Source organism: Typopeltis vanoorti, chromosome 4 (genome assembly GCF_054136105.1).
Source record: "Typopeltis vanoorti isolate ZY-2024b chromosome 4, IOZ_Tvanoo_1.0, whole genome shotgun sequence".
Lineage (NCBI taxonomy): Eukaryota > Metazoa > Arthropoda > Arachnida > Uropygi > Thelyphonidae > Typopeltis > Typopeltis vanoorti.
The window spans coordinates 95,107,848-95,132,386 of record NC_143552.1 but is presented as its reverse complement, the minus strand read 5'-3'; the positions used below and the strand labels follow the sequence as shown (position 1 = coordinate 95,132,386).

Genomic DNA, 24,539 nt, shown 5'->3' with positions numbered 1-24,539 from the left:
ACCAACCAAAAATTCACCTAAGTTACATGCAAGACTTGCAAAAACATATGCAAGTCCATTTCAATGTGTATTTAAATACTATACACTTATCTCAGCTACATTATGGAAACTTTCAATGCAATAAATAACACACTTTCCTCAGGATGAACCATACTTGATTAAAATAAAATTGTACATGCCAAGCTCTGCAGATTATCTATTATGGACTGTAGTGGTATATAGCTATTTGCAAAATACTGACAAAACCTACAAAACCCATAGGATTAATATTTTCTAAAGTAAATTCACTATAGCAAGTTTGCTATACAAACGATTCCTTTGGCACCTATGAGCTTCCTATATAAGTTATATAACTTACATCAAAGATTCTTATTTTTTCAATTGAACTCTAAAAGAAAAATGCTGTTAAGCTAGATTCATGTTTTTGCATTTCTACTCATATATATGTGTATTCAAAGTTTAGTTTTACTTTACTCATTTATGCTATAAAAAACATATTGCAATAACAACAAAAGTGAAAAAAAAATTGTAGTTCAACAAACTACAAAAAAGATTTGTACTTTATTTTCCCATGGAAATCTTGAGCCTACATTTGCATACATGGACAACATTTTATATATATCTTAATTGCTAATAATTCACAGCCTTATATCATACAGAAATCAGGAGTATAAATACAATTACTTGAAGTTAGGGGTTTAAGAAGTTAGGGGTCATATCATGATTTTAGTGATTAAACAGCAAGTAAAAAATATCTGAAGTTTTAATTTCCAGAATTTTGTACTAAATGATTTATATTTTTATATATATATTGAATGCTTCCACTCTGACAAATTGAGCACTGGTATGCAAAAGCTTACTTTGGAAATCTTTAACTTCCTAAAAATAAGGAGCATGCTAAAAATATCTGAATCATTACAATAATGAACCAAACAAGACAGGTTCCATATTCAGTGATTCATAAATCAGCTGACTACAAGATATTATATACCTTAAAAGTACATCTACTTTGCAGTTTGCAAGTTATTGACTTTGGTTTGGTAATAAAAAATTGCATATTTCATATTTTAAGACATGAACAAATGATTGATGTTAATTAGTTCATGTTCTTAATGTTTAATTAAAATGCTGAATCACTGAGTTTAATAATTATAAACCAATAGCAGGATAATATGTATGATACTCAAAAATAGCAAAATGCAAAATTAAGTTATTTGCACTTGTAAATATTTAATTTATACTGAGATCTGTTAAATGTAAATCAAAAATGTTAAAATGTTGTTTCGTAAATTAAATTGCAGTTTGGAACAAAGCATGAATTATTAACACATTTTTGCTCTAAGGATTAAGAGCTAAAATTAAGTTTAAGAGCAAAACATTCAGAATGACCACTTGAAGTTCAGTAACAATCTACCTCAACTTGCAGGGTATTTTTAGTCAGTCTTTAGATACAGTCAACTCTCATACCAACAATACTGTCAGAGAGAACTAAACTAGTTCACTATAACAACCTTCTTCCTCCTTCCAATCTATGTTCAAATAGTCCCTACAAAACCCATAGGATTAATATTTTCTAAAGTAAATTCACTATAGCAAGTTTGCTATAACAAACTGTTCCTTTGGCACCTATGAGCTTCCTATATAAATTATATAGGAACTTTTAGAGTTCATTTGAAAAAATGAACTCTAAAAGGAAAATGCTTATCTACATTATTATTAAGAGAGATCTCTGGGGGGGGGGTACGTATGCACCAGTTGCCATACCTTTTCAGGAATACTGCCTGCACTTATAACCTCCAAAGACAATCCAATCTAATCATGAACCACTCTCACCTTCTTCTTCTTCTCTGCATTCATTCTCTACCAATCTTACATAAAATGAAAAATTCCATCTATTTGTATCCTGTATGATCCTATTAAAATTTTGTCCCAATCCTCAATGTCTTCATAATCTGTATTCCACAATTCCAATATCATATATCCTCTTCTTTGCACTCTCTTCAATGTATCAGATTTTTTGTTGCAACCCAATACTGAATCAAGAGATGATGTTCACACTAGGTTGATTTAACAATAACAAATGATTTTATGCTATTAAGAAACAGAGGCAATCACGAGCATTAAAATATTGTGCAACACTGTTTTGTGGTTACTCATTTCATTCTTATTCATACTTTCTTGCAAATTTTTTTTTTTTTAACTTTGGATCAATCAAACATACATTCTCATTATGTTTTTTTTTTTTTAATATTAATTTGGGTCAGACTTCCTGTTTAATAAATGTTAATGGGGTATTTGTATCCCTCTTCCACATTTAATAAGTGCCTTACACAACAAATCATTAATGATAAGTCAAGAATTATCACTAAAATATATTTCATTTTCTTTTTAACATTAAATTAAGCCTAATCATATACGATCATTTTTTCACACTACTGTGGATTTGTCACATTAACATGATTTAACTAGTATTAAATCTATTATCAAAATGCGACCAAAACTTCAAAGATACTACTATCTATATATAATAAATGTCACTGTTTTTTTATGTCCTCTGAGGATCTATAAAGTCAAAGTAGGCTGAGCCAGTTATTTTAAAATATATCCCATAATATTCCTCAACTATAAATATTTTAAGTGTTCTGTCATAATCATCTACCTGTATAAATATAAAACGAATCCCTGTAAGGTACAACCTCAAAATCAGCTTGTGTTCTGTTTATACCAGCACAAGCTGATTATAAATTTCTATTTCTAGAACTGATTTGATCCTGTGAACTATATCTGATGTAGAAGTTTGTGTATATTAGGTATCAAGGCAATTTAACAATATGAAAATAAGTCATAATCCAACAATAAGCTTCATTTAAAAGTAAATTTGTTTAATCTAAAATCAAATAAATTTTAAGCATAAGAAAATACAAAATATTGCTGATATGCTTTTTTTTTCCATATCAATTCCACCTATAGCAAACCTATGGTACACTAGTATCTCAGGATGGACTAAGGATTTTTTTTTTCTTATTTTATCTTTTAATAAACAAATTTTTAATGATTTTTGTACATACAGAAATCATGCTAAACATGGGACTTTTTTCAGGAGACACTTCAGGTCCCATTTATTAAGGGGATGGTGGTTTCACACTGGGTGATGAAATTCACCTTTCATCTAAAGACAATCACAAACATCCATGCCTGTGGCAAGATTCAAGCCTGCAGCCTGCTTGAGGGCAGCTATGTTAATCACTTGGCCAACCAAGAGAGATCAGCAATTACAGAATTAAGCCTAGATAAGTGTTTAAAACTACTGTCAGTAGTAGCTGATATCTTTTGCTCTCTGTGGAGGGGAAAGTTATTAGATTTCCTTTTTGAAAGAAGACCTAATAACTTTGATACACATGATAGAGACAGACATTTCTAAACAGCATTATCTAGTTCTCTAGTACGGTAAGAATTAAGTATCCTTTAAAAATAACTATAGAAAAAATTCTATTATTATTATTATTATTATTATTATTATTATTATTTGACACCTCCAGGGAGTCCAAAGACTCATCGAGGGAGGGAAACACTAAAAATAATTTGGAGAATATTTCTGAAGAGGACAGAAGGTTATTATTTTTTACAAATGAGGTTACAATATTTGTCATTTCTGCCTTCCCAATTTTTATGGAAAATGTAAATGATTAGATTACATTATTCCCAATAATTTACAAAAAATTCTATTAATTTTTAATAAACATGTCATTGACATTTTACTGAGATTTAACATTTTTCCAATGTATAAATTTTGCTATCTGGGTAACATACAAAATATCCTGCTATCTTTTTAAAATGCAAGCAATAATAATATATGTTGAAAATGTCTTACAAAATATAATATATGCACAACATATATAGGAATTGCATTTCTTGAGCTACTTAACTGCTTAAAAAACTTGGCTAGTACTTGTATATTTTATTTAAATGAAATAGACTAAGCAATTCTAAGGTAAAACATGAAGAATGATTAATTGCCATATCTCTAATAAAACAAACATTATCCCACCACACCAACTCAAACATTAACAGCATGAATTACTTACCTAGATATGTTTATACTACTGTACATAGATTTACAAATAACAGATTTCTACCAAACTATTACAAATATTTTAGATAACATGAAATCTATTATTAAATTTAATTCAGAACACTACTAAATACTATAGCAGTTCTTAACGCAAATCTGAAATATTGTTGGAAGATAAAATCTTTAATTTGCTAACAAGGTAATGCCACCATTGCTAGAAAAATTTGATTTCATATTTAATAAAGCTCATAATTACAGGCCACAACAGATTAAACATGGTGCACTTTCAGCTTTCTTGATATGAACCTATTTTAAATACACCCAACACACAGATGCAATAACATTTATTCAACAATGAATCCATCAATGTTTATGACAAGAAAATGAAATATGGTATAAACATTTCTGCATATGTCAAGTTGTCTTCTCCCTTAATAAATATTTTTTTATATCTATGGTAGTTTCATAGTTCTTGCAGCACATACCTCCTTCACATAAATATAGTATATTTGCATGGTCATGTGGGAAACAGCCTACAAATTATTTTATTATACAATCAAAGTATAAATGCTGAGTTTACCTCCAGCAATAAAAAAGAAAAAAATGTACAAATATAAAACTATATAAAATGGAAATGTCTAGAATTTGATTGCATTTGTTAAAACTGTTCAGTTATGCATAGGTTCTGTCAAACTTCCACCTTCAGCTTTTCTAACCTCTCAAGAACTGCCTTCTCCTACAAAATAAATTATAACACTTAAAGAAAAGAGTATATGAAATAATTAAATGCACTTTAATGCTCAAGTTTCATTTTTTAAACTAAGCTAAGCAGGAAGAGATAAAAAAATGAACCAATTCTTAAATATGATTTTTTTAAGGTTTCAGCTGCATTACCTTTTTTTTCTTTAAATGCAGATCCATTAAAATGTATCGTATTATCTGATATAATTATTATATCAGCTAAATATATTTGATTATCTTTAAAAATATTAAGTAATTACATCAGACCAAATATAATATTTCACATGTAATAAAGATGGTATTCAAACATTTAAAAATCATTTTCTAAATCCCCCAAAACAAAATTAACAAGTAAATTAATTTGTATGCTACGTTTAATTTGATGTCTTTAATTACATTACCTTGTCAATGGCACTTATTTAAAAATATTAAAAAAAGTTTCCTAGTCACTTACCCAATAAAAATCTGTCCATAATCTGTCCTAACACTTTTCTACATAAGTAGAAGAATACTATATGAATGAAATATACTTCCTCTCAACATACTTATCACTCAAATGCTCCACAGAAATCCCAAAACAAACTAAATATAAATGTATCATAATTTATACGGATGTCACAATACTGTACTGATGTCTTTAAAAATATACTTAATGAATAATGGCATACTTGTACAGTGTAACAATGCTGCATTACAATTTATTACTTACTGACACATGAAATTCTGTGTCTTTTAGGCATAGAATTTCAGTTTAATTTAAAATTAAATATTCACACTCTGATAATAAATGCATTAGACAAATACTTTCCCAAAGACAAACACTGAAACAACATTTATTAACTTCACTGCTTATACGTGTGAATATACAAAAGTATTTTACTTACAGAGGTTCAATTTTTGTTAAAATATATTTGAGAAATGTATCCTTTAATAGGGATCCTATGCAACAGTACTTAGTGTTTTGGAAAAAAATGCATATTTTAAAATAATTGAAAACAATATATGCATTCTTTTCCTTTTCAAATAAATTGCTTGACCATTTATATATATAGAGATAAGCAAAGCTTTTATATTATGGAGCAGCCTTGGATCAGAATGCATATTCTGAATGCGACTCTTCATGCTGTACTTTTGGATAACAATCTTTAAAATTTGGAGTGGAGATTGCAGATGGTGATGAACGAATATATTAGCAATAGATAGAATAGTAAGATGAAGCACCACTGAATTTTAAAGTTTAAAAACGGAGATATGAATGAAAGAGTTCAAAGTGTAAAAATAATATGATACTATTAAAAGATGAGAATAAACATGGTGTAATATTAACAGTAAATACACTATAAAACTTATAAAATACGAAAATGAAAAATATTTAAAGACAAAAACTGGAACTTAAATATTAAAGATACCATGCGGTGAAGTAAGGCCATTTCAGGAAAGTCATCATCAGAATAAAAGAACAAAATTTCGTAGTGCACATTATGTAGGCTGTATCAATACTGTTAAGGTATTTTGATTGGTTGAAGGTGGTTTTTTTTGGGGGGGGGGGCTATGAAATCTCTCAATCACATTCCACAAATAGGAAAAATAGGAAAAAATAGGATCATTCTTAGCTTCAAAAAAATTTAAGTTAAGAATATCAGAAGTCATTGAAATAAAAAACACATTGCAACACTATCGATATCCACCACCCCCTAAATTACATCTTGAGGTTTGCCAACTCCCAACAACAAAAAACCTTCAACCAATCAAAATACCTTAACAGCATTAACACTGCCTACATGTGCAAAAATCCTTTGTACACATGTCAGTGTATTCAAATCCTACTGCAGAAAAGAAAAGTAAACAGCAGTTGTTTTTTTCCTGAACTGAACTTTTTATTTGCTGAACTACCTACATTAACTGAAGCTGATGTAGGCAGTTCAGCAAATAATTGGATCTTCCGCCTTTAAATCACCAAAAATCATAAGACAAATTAAAAAGCAGTGGTTCCAAGAAAAGAGATTTGTGGTATACTACTCTGATATCTATCAATCAGTCACCATCATCTTATTCTCATATCAAGTATTCTACAGACCTAGGGTGGTGACAGGATATCATGTGATAACCTTCACAAAGTCCAGAATATTATGGTATAGCCATATCCTTCATCTAACTTTATGTTGTTTTATTACTCTAGAGTAATAAAACAACATAAATCATATACTAGTGTATGTCATCTGCTATCTGTCATGGAATCTCCTTTATGTCATGGAACAATCTTTCCCTTATTCAACTCCTATGGGACCCCTGCCAATTCTTTTCAACTTATGTAACACATAGGCTTTTATACTAATGTAATAGATACATAACTATACTATCTTCACACTGTGATTTGCAATATTCTTGAGCACCTCTTTTTTCCTTTTACCTTTTCTGACATCACTTCCCATTACATCAATTAATTGTATTACCTCTACCTGGATCAATCATAAACCCTGGTAAAATGATTACTCAGTTTCAAATATTTCTTTCACTGCCATCATATTTCTTATCATCTGCATTCCTTACAACTATTCTTCGATAATCATTCTACCTTTACTGGTCAAGGAAAAGAATTCTCTGGGATTTCCTTCAGCCTGCTAATTTCCTCTCAAAATTAAATTCTGAGAGGAAATTTAACCCTTGCTGGCCACTCTTCTTGTTTGTGTTTTATAATGATTCATGAGCTTCCTTATCTTTCTTCCACAATATATCAAATTCCACAGCACAAACTGGACAAATAAGATACTATGCCCTTCAACTGTAAAAGAAATTAGTTCAATTCTCATCATAATGACAGGAATTATTATATGTGCTTTTTTGAAATTAAAAGTGAGTTGGCTGATCTCATAAGGAGGTAACAGGGGTTTTTCTTGAAACTGAGGTTTTCCATCCTACATGCAGACAAAATTTGGCCACATACATACAGAAGATATACACAAATTTACAGACAAAAATACTATTAATGAGCAATAGATGATAGTGTGTAGATATTTTATTTATTCTATAAGTTCTCTTATTCAGGATCCACTTGATGTTTTCAGTGTTCCTGCCAATTTTCATAGCCTGTCTTTTTAGTGTTAACTTACAAAATTTATTACAGCAGTTACTCAATTTAGTTAGGGACCCCCTTTAGACTTTTACTGGATTTATTCAAGTATTACATCATCTGCATAAAGTAAACAGCAGATATGAATATCTTCAATGTTATTATTAGATTAAATGCCCCTTTCTATTAATGTGATTCACATATAAATGAAGAAAGAGTGGAGTAAATGTGCACCCATGTCTCACACCTAATTTAACATTAAACCATTTGTGTCTTCTTCAATTATAACAGCTGACTTACAAGTCAAAAATAAAGACTATGTATTGCTTGATATAATGTCCATTTACAGCATACAATTGTATTTGGAATAGCTTTTCCAGATTACTTAAACACAGATTATTATCATCATCATCATCATCATCTGACCTTCATGGAATCAAAGGACTCATTGTGGGAGGTCTATACTCTTTCATGCCAAAAGATCATCAAACCATGCCTTGAACGCATTCATAGTTTCCACACTCGCCACATAAGCAATGCATTCCATGCACCAATCACTCTCCATGCGAAGAACCTGCTTCTTACTCCCCTGCTCACATCCTTCTTATATAACTTCCATGGATGGCCTCTATTTCTAACCTTGCCTCACTCTATGAGATATCTTTTCCACATTAATCTGGTAACAACCCCCTCACCAACTTGTCTTAATCATATCTCCTCTTCTTCTATTCACAACACTTTTAATTTGCATTCCCTCAATCTTTCCTCATATCTGACATTCCATAGACTTGACACTAACTTAGTAAACCTTTGCTGAACCTTGTCTGATACATCTCATTCCTCTGAAAACCAATTAACCAAACCTGCACACAGTAGTCTGATCAAAGCCTTATTTCCCTCTGCATGTCAATAATTATTGTCATAATCAACTGGGATATTCCTACAATTTTAGCAATGTGATCCCTAAACTTTAGGTCTCTCTCTCTCTGTCCACTATCACTCCCAGATCTCTCATCTCCTCCACCTCTTTCAAAATTTCTCCATTAATTGTATACTCTGCATTCCAACCTTGCTACCAAATTTCAAGACCGTGCACTTTGCAACATTAAACTGATAGCTCTAATCATTTGCATTGTGGAAATATGGCAGATACCATATCTCCACAATTTATGGACCATCTGTCTTAACATGAAAATTGATTCTGACAGCCTTGATTTCAACTGAATTCAGGTTGCTCGGTTTTCCCTTTCACCATTTTTCTTAGCCACTTATCAAATATATACATGTATGAATCTTACTTAGAACATTGAGTACAGAAATTCCTCTAATTCTCACATTATTTAATTTCCTTTTTTTATAGATGGATACTATGAGAGCTCTATTTCAATCATTGGGAATTCAGCATTCAGACCATGAATGACTTGTGGATATTGCAGTGCAGCAAATCTAATATATATATATATATATATATATATATATATATATATATATATATATATATATAGCATTATATTATATTATATATATATTAGAACATTTCTGATAGAATATCACTTACTCTAGCTACTTTTCCAAATTTCAGATTTTTTGAAGCTTTTTCGATCTCTAGATTAATACTCTCCTGATTACATTCCTCTTGAACATTTTCTACCGCTGTTCTATTACTTCATTTTTCATTTAGTAATCTTTCAAAGTAATTACTCCATACACCTAGAATATCTTCATCCTCAATTTTCATGTCAATTTTATAATCTCTGATTACTTTTACAGTACAGTTTCCTCCATTTATAAGCTTTCTTAAATACCCCCCCCCTTTCAACATTCTACCTTTCTGACATTTTTCTTCTATATTATTAACAGTCCTCCATGATTTCTGTTTAGCTACTTTTGCACAATGCTTCACTTTTTTTACATTTTTTTACCCTCCTAGCATAAATGCTGGTTTACTTGCTAGGAACTTTCAGCATGCTTTCTTCTTTTCCATGCCAGCTCTTAATTCCTGAGACCACTATTGAGTTCTGATTTTTCTATCCTTGCACACAACTTTACTACATGCTTCTCTAACTGAACCAATCAATATTTTTTGTCAGAGTTTGTCAATGTGCCTCTAAGGATTCTTGTTTTCAAACTCTCCTTTTTCCTTGAATAACATATATTTGAGTCTGCAGTTCACCTCTGAAAGTTGCTCAACTTTCTTTTAAAACTTTCCTATACACTTTTCTTTCAATGTGATATTCAATTTTATCCTGCTAAATGATCACTTAATTTCAAACCTCACAAACCAAACCAAACTACTGTGTCCTGAACCAGCACAAAGATATCACTATCAACAATTATTTTATATCTTCTTTCCGTGTGAATCTGCACGCATCTTTATGTTGGAACATGGTACAAGTAATGACTACTTCATGTCCAGAACAGAAACCTATCAGGTACCTACCATTATTATTAGTTTTGCTCTTTTCTCCAAATTTTCTTAAAACATTTCTATATGTCTTGTATTCATTTTAGCCTTGCTGTTTAGAACTCCAAAACTGGTTTTGGAGTTCTAAACAGCAAGCTAGCTGTTTAGAACTTCAGTCAGCTAGCTGCCTTCTCTAATGACTTGAAAAATTCCTTCACTTTTTCCTTATTAGTGTCACTGCAGATGCAAAAAAAAAAAGAATAAAAAATAAAAAAATGGAAGACACAACAAAAAATATATATCCCCCCCCCCAAAACCCCAACATTTCTTCCAATAAACACTGCCACATCCATTTTCACCACCATCTGAGGCATCAATACAAATACTAATGATATACACCACCACCACTTAAATACATCAAAAATCCAATCCTTAACTGAACCTCAACTATCTCGACTACAATTTTGCACGATGCATTTCTCAAAAAGGAGGAACATTGCTTTTATCAAATTAGATCTCCCTTGCCAAAGGCTATCCACAATCTGGAATCCATGATTTTGAATCTTCTCTGGCTCAAAATTTCCTTACTTTTCATTTCAGTTGCTTCTTTCACCACTCTTTCTGGCTACTTATCATTAAAAGTTAATTTCATACAATCAAATTATCTAAATTGTGAAAATGTCTTGCTAGGAGACTTAAATGTCCATAATACAAATGGCTCCCCTTCTCTAACTCCACAGATCAAGCTGGAAGGGAAGCCAAATCATTTGTCATCATTCATGATCTACCACAAATAATTAACCTACCAACCAGAATACCAGCTAATCCTCATCATTATTTCTTCCAACATTGGACCTACTCTTAATCAGCTCTCCCTCCAAATACTGTGGATGTCTGCCCTCCTCTTAGCAACTCTGACCATAATTTTATCTACATTTTTTTTTTTTTAGAGATAGTTCTCCTCACAGCCAATCTCAGCCTCTTTGTACCCTATGGCACTACAATGGTGAGTGGGATGACCTCTGGAATTGTTATGCCTCTTTCCTATGGTTATATTACTGTTGTTTGTTCTCCTGATCCAAGTATCTGCAGTGACCTAATAACCAAAATAATCCTCACTGGAATGAGAACCTTTATTCCCCACTTCCCCCTCTGCAAACCCCCTGCCTTTATACAAAAGCCCTGGTTCTCTAAAAAATTTGTCTCACCAAGCCATGATAACAATTCAGCATATGTTCAGTGGCTTAAATCAGAAAGCTTCAGCTTCTCACTCAGCTTTGTACTACAGCCTGAAAGAGGCATAAGTCTCCAAAGCACACTTCATAAGAATGAAATGCAATAAGCTTTGCCTCCTGCAAACCTGACAGTTGAGCCTTTAGGTCTCCTAGACTAAGGCTACTGGGGATAAATTCTGCTCCTTATTTCCATTTCTCTCATATCTTGATGGTACCATGGTAAACTCATAAGGATAAGGCAGACCTTCTTGGCTTCAGTCATTTCCTCCAACTCTTGTTTAGATGACCACAGCATATCTCCTTTGCCCTACCACAAACTGCCAATGACTCCTCTGATCTCTCACTAGAAGGAAATCAGAAAAATCCTGCTTAATCTTGATATGAATAAGGTTCCTAGTCCAAATAGTATTCCTCCAGCTGTGCTTGAAACGTGTGCTCTAATAAACACCCATCCTGTATAACCTAATATATGCTGTTATATTCATCTGGCATCTACCTAACAGCATGGAAGCAAGCCTTTGTCCAGTTGCATCTAAAAAGGGAGATAAAATTCAGCCATCAAACTATCATTCCATTACTCTCACCATGGTACTCACAAGTCATGGAGAAGGTCATCAAAACTGGCTTCTGCACATCTGGAAAAATCCATAAATTATTTAGCAATTACCAATTCAGATTCCACCATTCTCATTCTACAGCAGACCTCGTCACTACGGAAAGATTTGAAAAAACCCATGTCTGCTTTCAGTATTTCAATATTGTCTGTCAATGAGGCCTTCTGAACATGCTACACCATCTTAATGCTTCCCTTCTGTCCTTTGTGACTGAATTGACCTCTCTCATCAGATGAGACTTCAAATCCTATTCACTGTTATGCTGATGAGAGTACTCTCCATTTTCTCTTCTTCATTCGAGAAACCCTGCAGTAATCAAATGATTGAAATCCTTAAGATCTTCCATAACTAATAACTTAAATATTGATCTCATCACCAATCTCAGGTGATGTGAAGACAACTTAGTAAATTTCAATGCTATTAAAACAATTCTTTATTACCTACCAGAGAGAGAGAGATCCTACTTTGTTCTTACTTTTGATGATGTTCCATTATCCTTTCAATGTTAGTTTTCCCTTCTTGAGCTGACTCACATCCAGCTTATCCTGGCACGAACATATTACATCCATACCCTCCTAAGCCTCTAAAATAAACTTATTCTTTTTTTTTTTCTTCAAAAGATTACTTCCCTTCTGCTCCATCCCTAACATTTTATAAGTCTCAGATCCAACCGACCTTGGAATACTGTTCTCACATTTGGGGTGACACCCAAAATCTCCCTAAGAACTTAAGACATACAAGAGGGGCAATTTGTTTCATAGGTGAACCCTCTCTCACAGACTCTTTTCAGTAACTTTCCCATAGGTGCTGAGTCAATCAACACTGTCTTTTCTATAGGGTCTTTCGAGCACTGCTCCACTGAATGAGACCCACTACCATTACTCCTGTTTCTTCTAATTATATAAGCACTAGAGAATTCACTGGTCAACATCCATACACTGTTCAACATCAAACATAACCAAGCAAACTTATCTTCCACCACTGCTGCTCTTTGGAACAATCTCCCCCATACTGTTTTTTTTTCCAATGAGTAAAATCCCTAATTCTTTAAGAAACATATTAACAGATTACTTCTTTCTCCTTAATCCCTTGTCCACACTTGGCACTGTTGTGTTATAGGTCTTGTTATGTTTAATCATAACAGATAAAGCTTGGTTATGATTAAGGGCAAATTCTCTGATATTATCACCAGATTAGGCAATCTCAAGTCCCCCAGATTCCCCTCTGCAATCATCTCTCAGTAGCTGCATAAATTCTCACAGTTAAAGTCTCCCATAATGACTACTTTCTCTGTGCTCATTCAGTTAATACATTCCATCTCTATCTCTCTCTCCACCCCCCCCCCCCCCCGTGCATTACATATACAAGTCAACTATGTATTTCATTCCACTGGCTTTATTTTGTACCATACATCCTCAAATGTAGTGCTTCTCATAATCTTGTTGCTTGATGCTTTCATACCTGTTTCAGTAAGGAAATACTGTGAGTAGACATTAATTAAAATTATAATAACGGAATTAGCTCACGTAAAATATTATTTATTAGTAGAATTTTCGCCTGAGTATCACAAGCGAAAATTCTACTAATAAATAATATTTTACGTGAGTTAATTCTGTTATTATAATATTAATTAATGTTTTCATACCAAACATCCAATCTCACTGATTGCAATTCTTCTGCTCCTATCAGCAATACCCCATCCAAAGAAATCTGTCCTTCCTGAAAATATAATATCCCTTACATTCTATTCACATAACTATTATTTTTTGTGACAAATACCTATAATTTTTAGCCATGTCATATTAATCAATGCCAAATACTCCTCTCTCTTATTTGCAATGTTTCTGGAATTTCTACACATGAACTGTAATAACTGATTAGGCCCACAAGCATCGTGTATTATTTGAATGTTCTCACCTCAAACATGCCATCTTATGTTCACTTGTTTCCACCTAATACTTCCAGTTTACTTGATTTTGCACATCCATTCTCTCACTGACAAACATGCTAGTAGAAAAAAAAAAAAGCCTTTAATATATACTTAATTTTTGGTTGTCTTCTGTTCATTAAGTTTTTTACTCCTCTCTATAACCTGCAGCTGCATCTGTTAGTTATTAACAGTGAATCCAGGATTCAGGTAAAGAAAAACAGTCTTAGTTATCCATACTGCCAAAGAAGTTACAAGCAGATTTTACCTCTGCCTTGTATGCACACATCTGTAAGCATGACACTCAGCCAGTAGTAATCCTGTTATATCCAAAGTCAATAATAATAGCTTCTAGAATATGATAACTGAAACCTTGGGAATGTGACCTCATGGAGAGTTTGAGAGCAGTGGATGAGGAGGAAGAGAGATATGGGGGAATTAAGCAAACTTGATATTAACAAGGTATGGGACTTGACACCTGCCTTGACATATTTGTTTAATATGAGTCTTACATTAAATTGAGTTCCAAAGAAGTGGAAGGAAGGCAAGATTGTGTTACTTCATAAAGGAGGTGACAGAATTCAAGCATCAAATTACTGGTCAATCTCTGTGTCAGGTGTTGCAGTTAGTGTTGGAAAGACTGGTGAGAATCAGGATCCAGAATTGGGTTGACAATAATGGTATTATCTTTCATGGACAGCACAGATTTGCTAAAGGAATGCCATGTTTTAGTAATCTACTTACTTATTACAATAAGGTGACAACAGCACTGGATGTGGGAGATGGATACACAGTAGTATATTTAGACTTTGCAAAGGATTTTGATAGATCACCACATAAGCTGATAGTCACACTAGACTGGATGGGGTTGGATATTAGACTAGTGCACTGAATTGGAGATTGTCTGATAGGTATCAACAAGTTGTGTATGGAAGAGCAATATCCAAGAAGAGGAAAGTCACTAGTGGTGTGCCTCAAGGGTCTGTTTTAGAGTCATTACTGTTTAATCTGTATGTTAATGATATTGAGGAAGATTGAAATGGGATTATACAGTTGTTTGTAGATGATGCAAAGTTAGGACGAACTATGAGGAATAGGGCAGATGTTGTGGCCTTACAAAGAGACGTAAATAGACTGAGTGAATGGGCATGGGAGTAGGGATACTAGTTCAATGTAAATTTTAAAATTTGGAAAACAAAGATGGGATGTAGAATTTACTGTTGGTGGGAATATATTATTGAAGTTGGAGGAAGTAAGAGATCTTGTGGTGAATCTGAAATTTACAGGACATATTGAAAATTGTGAGAACAACAACAAAATCTGGCAATGATGCAGAGGACAGTGACTTGTAGAAGTAGGGAAATTCTAGTTCCATTGTATAAGGCTCTGATTAGGCCGCATATAGACTACTGTGCACAGAATTAAGTCACCTGTTTTTCAAAAGGATGAAGAGATGTTGGATAGGATCCAAATGTGATTGACCAAAATAGTTTCTGATCTCTGAAATGTTGAATATGAAGAAAGGTTGAGATAATGCATTTGCAGAGTCTAGTAGATAGGAGGAAGAGGGGATGATATGATAGAGCCATACAAGTTATAGGATTAACATTGAAGAGGTTTTTCATAAAATGGTGGGAGATTGTAGAGGAACAAGGGGTCTTCCCTGGAAGCTGTATAAGGAGGATGTGAACAAGGGAGTGAGAAGCAGGTTTTTTGCATGGAGAGTTGTGAATGATTGCCATGCATTGAAGAGAATTTGAATGTGTGTTCAAGGCATGGTACGATGAGCTGTGTGTATAATAAAAGAACAACCTCTCTGACTTGTAAAAGCTTCTGTGCACCATACTTGTTGAAGTTTGGAGTATGTTTCAATAAAGGTTGAAATCAGTCTGGATAGTGGTCCTTCGCATAATACACAGATGAGTCTGTGACTCCGTGGAGTCTTAAGATAATAATGATAATATATACGTCCAAAAGGGTGTGTGCTTCTTCACATTATGAGACACAGAGGCAATCAACATGAAGTCATTAACTTCTATATACAAGCAGCCTAGTCATGAATCTATTTCATGCACAAACTTTGTTGCACTTGGATCAAGGATAAAACAAGAATATAATTTCTTGGTAAGTTTAATTTAACATCACTGCATATTTCCCTTTTTTTTTCTCTATTGTATCATACTATGGACCCCCCCCCTAGATGAGTCTGTGACTCCATGGAGTCTTTAGATAATAATGATAATAATAATACTCAATGCTTATCAGCTGAAGATAAGATATTCAGAGAAGTCATACCTTCAAAAACACCTCTACAAATTATATCTCAACCATTTTTTTTACCACATTCTGAATAGTTGTTTCTGCCTTTGCTCGTAGAGCTTTGAAAAATTCATTCTACAGCCTCATAGTTCAATTAAGTTTGCCTAAATCAGGAATGTAGCTATTACTTAGTTTAAATTCTTTCCAATTTCAGCAAAGTTGTAAGGGAAAGAAAAGAAAATAAACTGAAAACAAACTACAAGCATCCTTAAAACAATTTGGTGGAATTTATTTCTCATATATTTTATCTACCTAATCTAAAATAATTTAATATCTTATTTAAACAAAACACATCTCATATGTAAAAAAAGTGAGCCAGATACTATGGAATTAAAAAGTTTGCTAAATTCAAAATGGCTACCTGGTTGATATTAGTTTAGTTGTTGCACATGTAAATTATTATTATTATCCCAAGACCCCCATGGAGTCAAAGACTCATCTAGGAGGTCCTTTTTGTCATACACAGCTCATCATACTACACCTTAAACACACTCAAATTCTCTGCAGACACCACCCTCTCAGGCAAGGCAAGGAAGGTTCTAATCATTCACAACTTTGCATACAAAAATCCTGCTTTCACTGTCCTGCTCATACCCTCCTTATACAGCTTCCAGAGATGACCTCTGGTTCTCCCATGATCTCCTGCCGTTTTCTGCAAAACCTTTCCAACACTGATCCTATAACAACCCCTTACTAACTTGCAAGTCTCTATCATACCACCCCCCTCTTCCTCCTATCCACTAGACTCTGTAAATTGCATCTTTTCAACCTTTCCTCATATTTGACATTCCAGAGATCAGAAAGTACTTTAGTCAGTCGCCTCTGGATCCTTTCCGACATCTCTTCGTCCTTTAGAAAACTAGGTGAAGAACCAAACTGTGCGACCATGTGTGGCCTAATCAGAGCCTTATACAATGGAACAAGAATCTCCTTACTTCTACAAGTTACTGTCCTCTGCATCACTGCCAGAATTTGTTGTTGTTGTCCTCACAATTTTCAATATGTCCTCTAAATTTCAGATCCTTATCCATCACCACCACAAGATCTCTTATTTCCTCCACCTCCAACAATATATCATCCACCTAGTGTAAATTCTACATCCCATCTTTGTTTTCCAAAAATTAAAACCTTACATTTTGCAACAGTGAACTTACATACCCATTCCCATGCCCATCCGCTCAATCTATTCAAGTCTTGTAAAGCTACAACCTCTTCTCTACTATCAGCCAAATTCCCATGTAAATTATGAGATTCAAGTAATCTAAAAATAATGTCAGTAAAGTAACTACCTTTTATACTGCAGCTTGCCTACTCCTTCTTTACTTAGCTAAATTTTTATATACTTTGAGATTTAGGGCTGGCATAGGTAGTCAAGTAGACAGCCTTTACTATGCAACTAATAGGCTGTAACTTCAAATACCATTATGGCAATAGTGCATGTGAAAGGTCCTTAGAAAGTAAACACTTTTTATAAATGATGAGAAACCACTTACTTACTTAAAAATAAAATGTCATTCTTAGTCACTGGAGCAGAGTTTCTGAATTATTTAATTCTACAACCACCTATATGTGTTAGAGATTTGAGTGGAATCATCATGAAAGCAAACAATGGACGGTTTGTTGATGTTGATGAAACACTATTTTCATTACAATGAAACTTTAATTAGAAAAAATCAGCAGCATTACTTTTGGGATAATTATCTGATATATTTGCAGAGAACTTACCATGTTTTGCCTTTCTTGGTGAAACAGATGGCATAAGAAAAAAAATCTAAGACCCTACAATTTTCTATGAATATTTCTAGCTTCTTAGTTTAAATGAAAAGCATCAAAGAAAAAATACAGTGCCAACTCAGCAACCATGTTGTCCATCAGTATATACTGCCTAAGTATAAGCAATATTAACTGGAATATTAAAGGTTGTGGAACCACCCTATATTTTAATTTCAACTTTGTATTTGAAGTAGAAAGTGGGTAGTTTCACCGAAGATATAGAATTTTGAAAGGTACTGATATTATTTATTTCAGCAGATGCATGATATGTGGATGTATTATGATGCTATCCAGCTGTTTTACAAAACTATTAAAAAAAAGACATCTTATAATTAATTCCATTAATTTTTTTAAAAGAAAGAGAAAAATTAAGTTCAAGTCTGACTGTTCTTCAAGAATTATCAGTTTTTTTTTTTTTAAAACTACATCTCTCAAATTCTCATTCATGTGTTTTCTCTATCTAGGAAGAGAATTCTATCAAATTCTATACACCATATCAAAACCAACTACTTTAACTACAGAACATCTCAGTATAAATTTAAGTTGTATGAAAAATACTGCTATGGTTAAGCAATGTTTATTTTCTTTTTTTTCATCTTGAAATAAATAAAAAGCAAATGAAGGCCATCTCTTTTAAATGATTTTTCCACAGTCTTCTAATGGGTATTTTTCTTGCCATACTAGCAAAAAAAAAAAAAAAAAAAAAAACCTTTTGCTAATCTTTCCTCTCCCATACTATTTAAGTGACTGTAGACTGTAGGTTAGCTCTGCTCCTGAATGCTACCAATGTAAGGTTTCTACCTAAATATTATCCTTGTTTTCAATACGATTGTGTTAATTGTTCACTTCCCTAATCTTTCTCAAAACTTTCATATCTCTAGTCTCCTGTTTTTGATCAAGTGTTTTATTTCTAACCCAACTCTCAGGTCTATAAGTTAAAATTAGTTTGAACAGCTTATATACTAAGGGTTTTGACTAATTTCTCTAAATCTAAATTTATTCAGTTTACTTCTCACAATACCAGTTGTCCATTTCCATATTTAATCTACCATCTTCACTAAAAATTGTGCCAGGCAGCTGAAATGTTTTACTTGTTGTATAGTTATCAACTCAGGATGCAGTCGATGTTTTCAATGCGCCTATCTATCTTCATAGTCTTTTAATGCTGACTTTCATATACCAAATTTATTACAACAATTATTCAATTTAGTTATGGAATCCTGAGTACTTGTACTAGATAAGCCAAAACGATGACAAAAAATTTGAACTCATAGTTGATGTTTTCCTAATCAAATACACTACTCATGCAAAAATTTGTTGTGATATATGTAACATTTCTCAAGATTTCATAAATGGAGTAGGGAAATTTGCTGGTCGCAAGTTTTATGTATACATGGCCCGCAAAACAGCATTCGTTATTTTGTATACACTTTAATAGCTTTATCTGGATGTAATACATGCATAGAACATATTTTGAAATAAGCATAAAAAATTCTTTAAAATCTCATTATTTAATGTGTAGGGGAAAAAACTGCCTCTCAGGATATAAATATTACAAATAAAATAGTTCGATCCTACTCTGCCACATCACATGAACATTAATAACATTCTGCAATTGATATTTGCTAAATTTCTTTTTTTTTTTTTTTTTTTTTTTTTTTTATTTAGCAAATACCTTCAAGATTCATGCATAATCATCCATTAATTGAAAGCCTGGTGATTTTCAACATGGACAAAATACAGGTGATATAGTCGCATTGCAATCAACAGGCTGTGGGATTTGAATTTCACTGTAATGATGTTTGCAAGAGTATAGGTGGTAAGCGTGAGATTGATTGGTTCCTAGAGGAGGTTATGGTATGCTATAACATCATAAAAAGAAAAAAAAGAAACCAGCAATATTCTCATGCATTTGCTGCTTGGTAAGGAATCCAAGTTCAAATATTATTACAACAGGAATTTTCTAGTGTTTTTTTATTTATTTATTTTATTTTTTTTTAAGAAGGCTAAGTGAGATGGGCTTAAAAGCCACTACTTTGTCACAAAGGCTCCAGATTTGAATTCCAGCATTGCACAAATTCATTACATATTTTTATAAAATAATAATAAAAACAGCTGGGTGGCAAATTTATTAATCATACAACATGGCTCTGCCATCTTTCTTTCTTATTTAAAAGCATGAAGTTGGAAGGGAGCCTTTGCCTGGACTTCATAGGAGGTTTATAACTTGACTATCCTTGGCATGTTTTGTGGACAAAAGTGTAAAAAACCGTGGTAAGTTAGTCAGACTGAATGGTTAGTGTATCTGCTGTTCATCCAACAGGCTATACGTTCAAATCTCATTTTGGACATGGATGCTTTGTGAATGTTTTCAGGTGGCAGATGAATTTCATCATCCACTGTCACTACGGCAGGATTTCCAAATTATGAAACCCTTAGTTCACTGGTACTAATGCACTATAAGATGAAAGCTTTTTCTGGACAGGATTCATAGAAAAGTAATTGCACATTTTGTTAATATTATGTTGTAAGTCAAGCAACTTACAAGATGCGATCAAAAAGTACAGTGAAAAAATTCAAGAAAGTTTATTAACCTAAATACAAATTATAAATTAATCTCCTTCCAAGTAGTACCCTTGGATTGCCACACAGCTGTCCCAAAGTTCCAGCCACTTTTTGAAACAGTTCTGGAAGTCATCTTTCTTTAGTTCTTTTAGGTATATTGTCATGGGCACTTCAATTTCTAGTACTGAAACAAAACATTCATCATCGATTTCAACTTCAGAAAGACCAGAAGTTACAGGGTGCTAAATTGGGTGAATACAACACACATTAATTTTTTAGTCTGACAAGAACTATCGAATAAGAAGAAATGTGTGGCATGGAGCATTGTTGTGATGCAACATGAAACCATTTGCCCACTTCTGCAGTCTTTTCAATGTGCATTGTTTTGCAAATGTTTTAGTACTCCTTTATAATATTCAGAATTGACTGTAGTGCCTTAAGATACAAACTCCACCTGCACAATCCCCTCAAGATCAAAAAGACTGTCAACAGGATTTTGACCCTGGATTTCAATATGTGCATCTTCTTCAGCCAAAGTGAGTTGGATGTTTTTCCATTGTGAACTCTAATCTTGGTGTCAGGATTATAACCATGCAACCAATCTCTTATGATGTCTTGGAAAAGTCAGGATCTAAAGTCACATGATCATGCAATTCCAATGAAATTGCCAAATGCTGCTGCTTGTGATTGACAGTCAAATTCATGGAAAGTCATGGAATGAATTTCAAGATAACACAAAACACAAGTACACAAAAACTGTACTTACAACTAAGCAAGTGAACTGATCAACTTGAAACTCATGTGACTGACAGGTGTGAGATCATGTGATTTCTCTCAGCTTCATCTATTTCCAGTAGACTGAGCACCATGGCTACTTTCATCATACTTTTTAATCACACCTCATATATGTAGCTACTCCAAAACATACAATAACCATTCAGAGGAGATATGTTAGACTATTTAGAATTAATGCAGAATATCTAAGTTTATTATGGTGCGTATCATTGGTTGTAAGTTGTCATGTTTACTATTTGTCTCTTCTGCAGAAAGAAAGAAAGAAAAAAAAAATCCTTATTTTTCTATGCCCGAATGGATTAAACTCAGCTTCCTAAATGCTTCTTGCAACCTCTGGATTCCTATTACAGTATCCCTACCAATCATACAGGTTCTATATAAAGGATACTATGATAGAACCATATAGTTAAGTCTGCATATTACTAGCTTTCTAATTACAGTTGTCTTCCAAATTAATCTGTCACATGTCAGGTCTCTAATAATTCCTATTAATGACTAATATTTGCTCACTGCAACATTAGCATCATTCAAGGAGAGAGAGCAAAAGAACTGGTTACAACATTCGAAATATTAACACAATAATCAAACAGTATGAGTATACTTCTATGTGCCTCGGTTACAGCTGAGTGAATAGGAGAAACACTATTAAAGTTCCGAGGAACAAAGTATAGTTGTGCAATTCAAAATTAATTATAAAAATTAAAAATATAAATAATTAATATTTATGAACAATTTATGGCAATTACTTCCAAACTTGGAGATAGGTTTGATTAACATCACAGCGATGATGTTAATGGAGAATTTTGCATGTTTTATTCAAGGAACAGACAACTGAATTTAAATCTCTACTGTAGCACAACATTTTTGTCTGATCCCACTGAACTCTACGTCCACTGTCTATGGCATGAGAAGCAATGCCTGAACCCTCTGATTTTATAAATTTTATGTAATATTGGTGTTCTTGGATTCTGATCTCAGCAGAACAGTCAGTCTGCCCAAAATAGTAAAGCTGACATGAACATACCAGATAAAAACATGGTAAGGGTAGTGGAGGCAATTTATCTTTAATAGATGGTAAGAAAGAAGATAACTTCTGTGCTGGTTTGAAAGTAGTGTACAGATTGTATTCAGGAGAATTCTTGCTATTTGTTCAGAAGTCCCTTTAAGGTTGGGTAGAGTATGGAAATCTTCTTAACATCAGATTGTAGTCTATCTGAAGGATGATATTTATCAATTGTTTTCTGAATGGTGGTTTATATCCATTAGATGATAACATGATTCTTATTTAATTCTTCTAATGGAAAGGAGTTCAAAGAACAAATTGTGCATGCTATGTGTAGAAGACTTTTGATAATACCTGTGTTTTGTGAAAGATTATGTGAGGCTAGGATGTACCTGAATGAATGTACCTTGGTTCTATGAAATAATCGCGTAACACAAAATCGAGTAAAGTGAGTTAAATTTAGCATGGGTGAGATAGGGATAGGGGTTTCTTCAGAAGGATAAAAAAATGAAAACTTTACACCTGTGAGCAAAAGAAATTTTAATGAATGAAAGCCTACAATAAGCCTTCAGTTCACGATGCAGTTCATTGCAAAAGTAGGACTCAAACACAGCTCCGGTAATCCATGCTTTTTTATTGGACTGCCATACAACAGGCAAATCCTCCTTTGAGTAGCCCTTGAGTGCATGTAGGTTTTCGGAGTGATAAACTATCAGTGGTTTAGTTTTATGATCTCCAGATGCATTTCCTCCTAACAGCAAAGTGAGACGGTCCTTGGAAGCTTTAAAACCTGAGGCCCTCTTTTCTTGCACTGATAGAAATGTTCTACTAGGCATACGCTTCCAGAACAACCCCATTTCATCGAGATTGAACATTTACTGAGGCAAATAACCATGTTCCTGAATTACACTTAGAAATTTTGCTGGAAAGTTCTCAGCAGCAACAACATCAACTCCTGCAGCCTCAGTCAGCTTGAGATTATGGAATCCATGTTGCACCTTGAAACGTTTAAATCACCCAGCACTTGCAACAAAAGATTGCACTTTAGGATCAGGATCTATAGCATTCAAATCAAACAAATTTTTCGCTTTAGCCTGAATAATCAAGATGGATAACAGAACAGCATGTTGATTTTCATATTTAATCCATTGGGCCAACATCCTTTCCAATTTCTCCATAATTGGTGCCCTTATCTGTGTTATCTTAGTCGTCGACATTCTCGTTGCACTTTTACAACTTTCTTTTATTTTCTCTGCTTGATTTCTTATTATTCTTAAAGTTGATTCTGAAATTCCTGTAGCTCTGACTATGTTGACTGTGTGCTCATTACACTCATACATCTTTATAACTTCTAATTTTTCCTCAAGTTAACGTTATAGCTTTTCTCCGTTTTTTAGTCTTGGAAGTATTTTGATCACAATTACCTCTTTTTTCCATAATGTTTGCTTTGCAGAAGACTCCAACAATGGAGCTTACTAGTTCTACACCTTCTGTGAGACTGACATGCAGCACGACGCCACCTTGTCAAAGTGGTGCACGCACAAAGTCACATGGTGACTGCGAAATTGCTACTCGTTATGATTTTTTAAATCAACTTTTTAAAATCACCTTATAGCGAAAACGCGTAAAGTGAGATCGCGTATAACAAGGGATACCTGTATTATTACATCTACTGCACATTATGTCTCTTTAGAGATCTCTAATTTAATCAGGCTTAATGCTGCTAATCTTCATAACATGGTCTATATAGATAATGAATAACAAAGAGAGCAATGCAACTGCCATGTACTGCTTTTACATGAAACTATCTTCTAGTGCATTCTTCAATTCTAAAACACTGCTGACCTGCAACTTAAGTATGGGCTATATACTGATTGGCATAATGTTACATTTATACCAATTTAATCAGGCTTGATGCTACTAATCTTCATAACATGGTCTATATAGATAATGAATAACAAAGAGAGCAATGCAACTGCCATGTACTGCTTTTACATGAAACTATCTTCTAGTGCATTCTT

General features: G+C 33.2%; 1 protein-coding gene across 2 annotated transcripts in view; it reads right to left on the bottom strand.

The window, feature by feature from the left end:
• Positions 1 to 542: 542 nt before the first annotated feature.
• Positions 543 to 24,539, bottom strand: part of LOC150107506 (adenosine 5'-monophosphoramidase HINT3-like) — a 151,728-nt gene continuing 127,731 nt past the window's right edge. For both annotated transcript variants that reach the window (XM_090391356.1, XM_090391355.1), the window contains exon 5: positions 543 to 4,808. In XM_090391356.1, the coding sequence (XP_090247482.1) occupies positions 4,761 to 4,808 (48 nt within the window). In that variant the 3' untranslated portion in view covers positions 543 to 4,760. The remainder of the gene's footprint in view (positions 4,809 to 24,539) is intronic.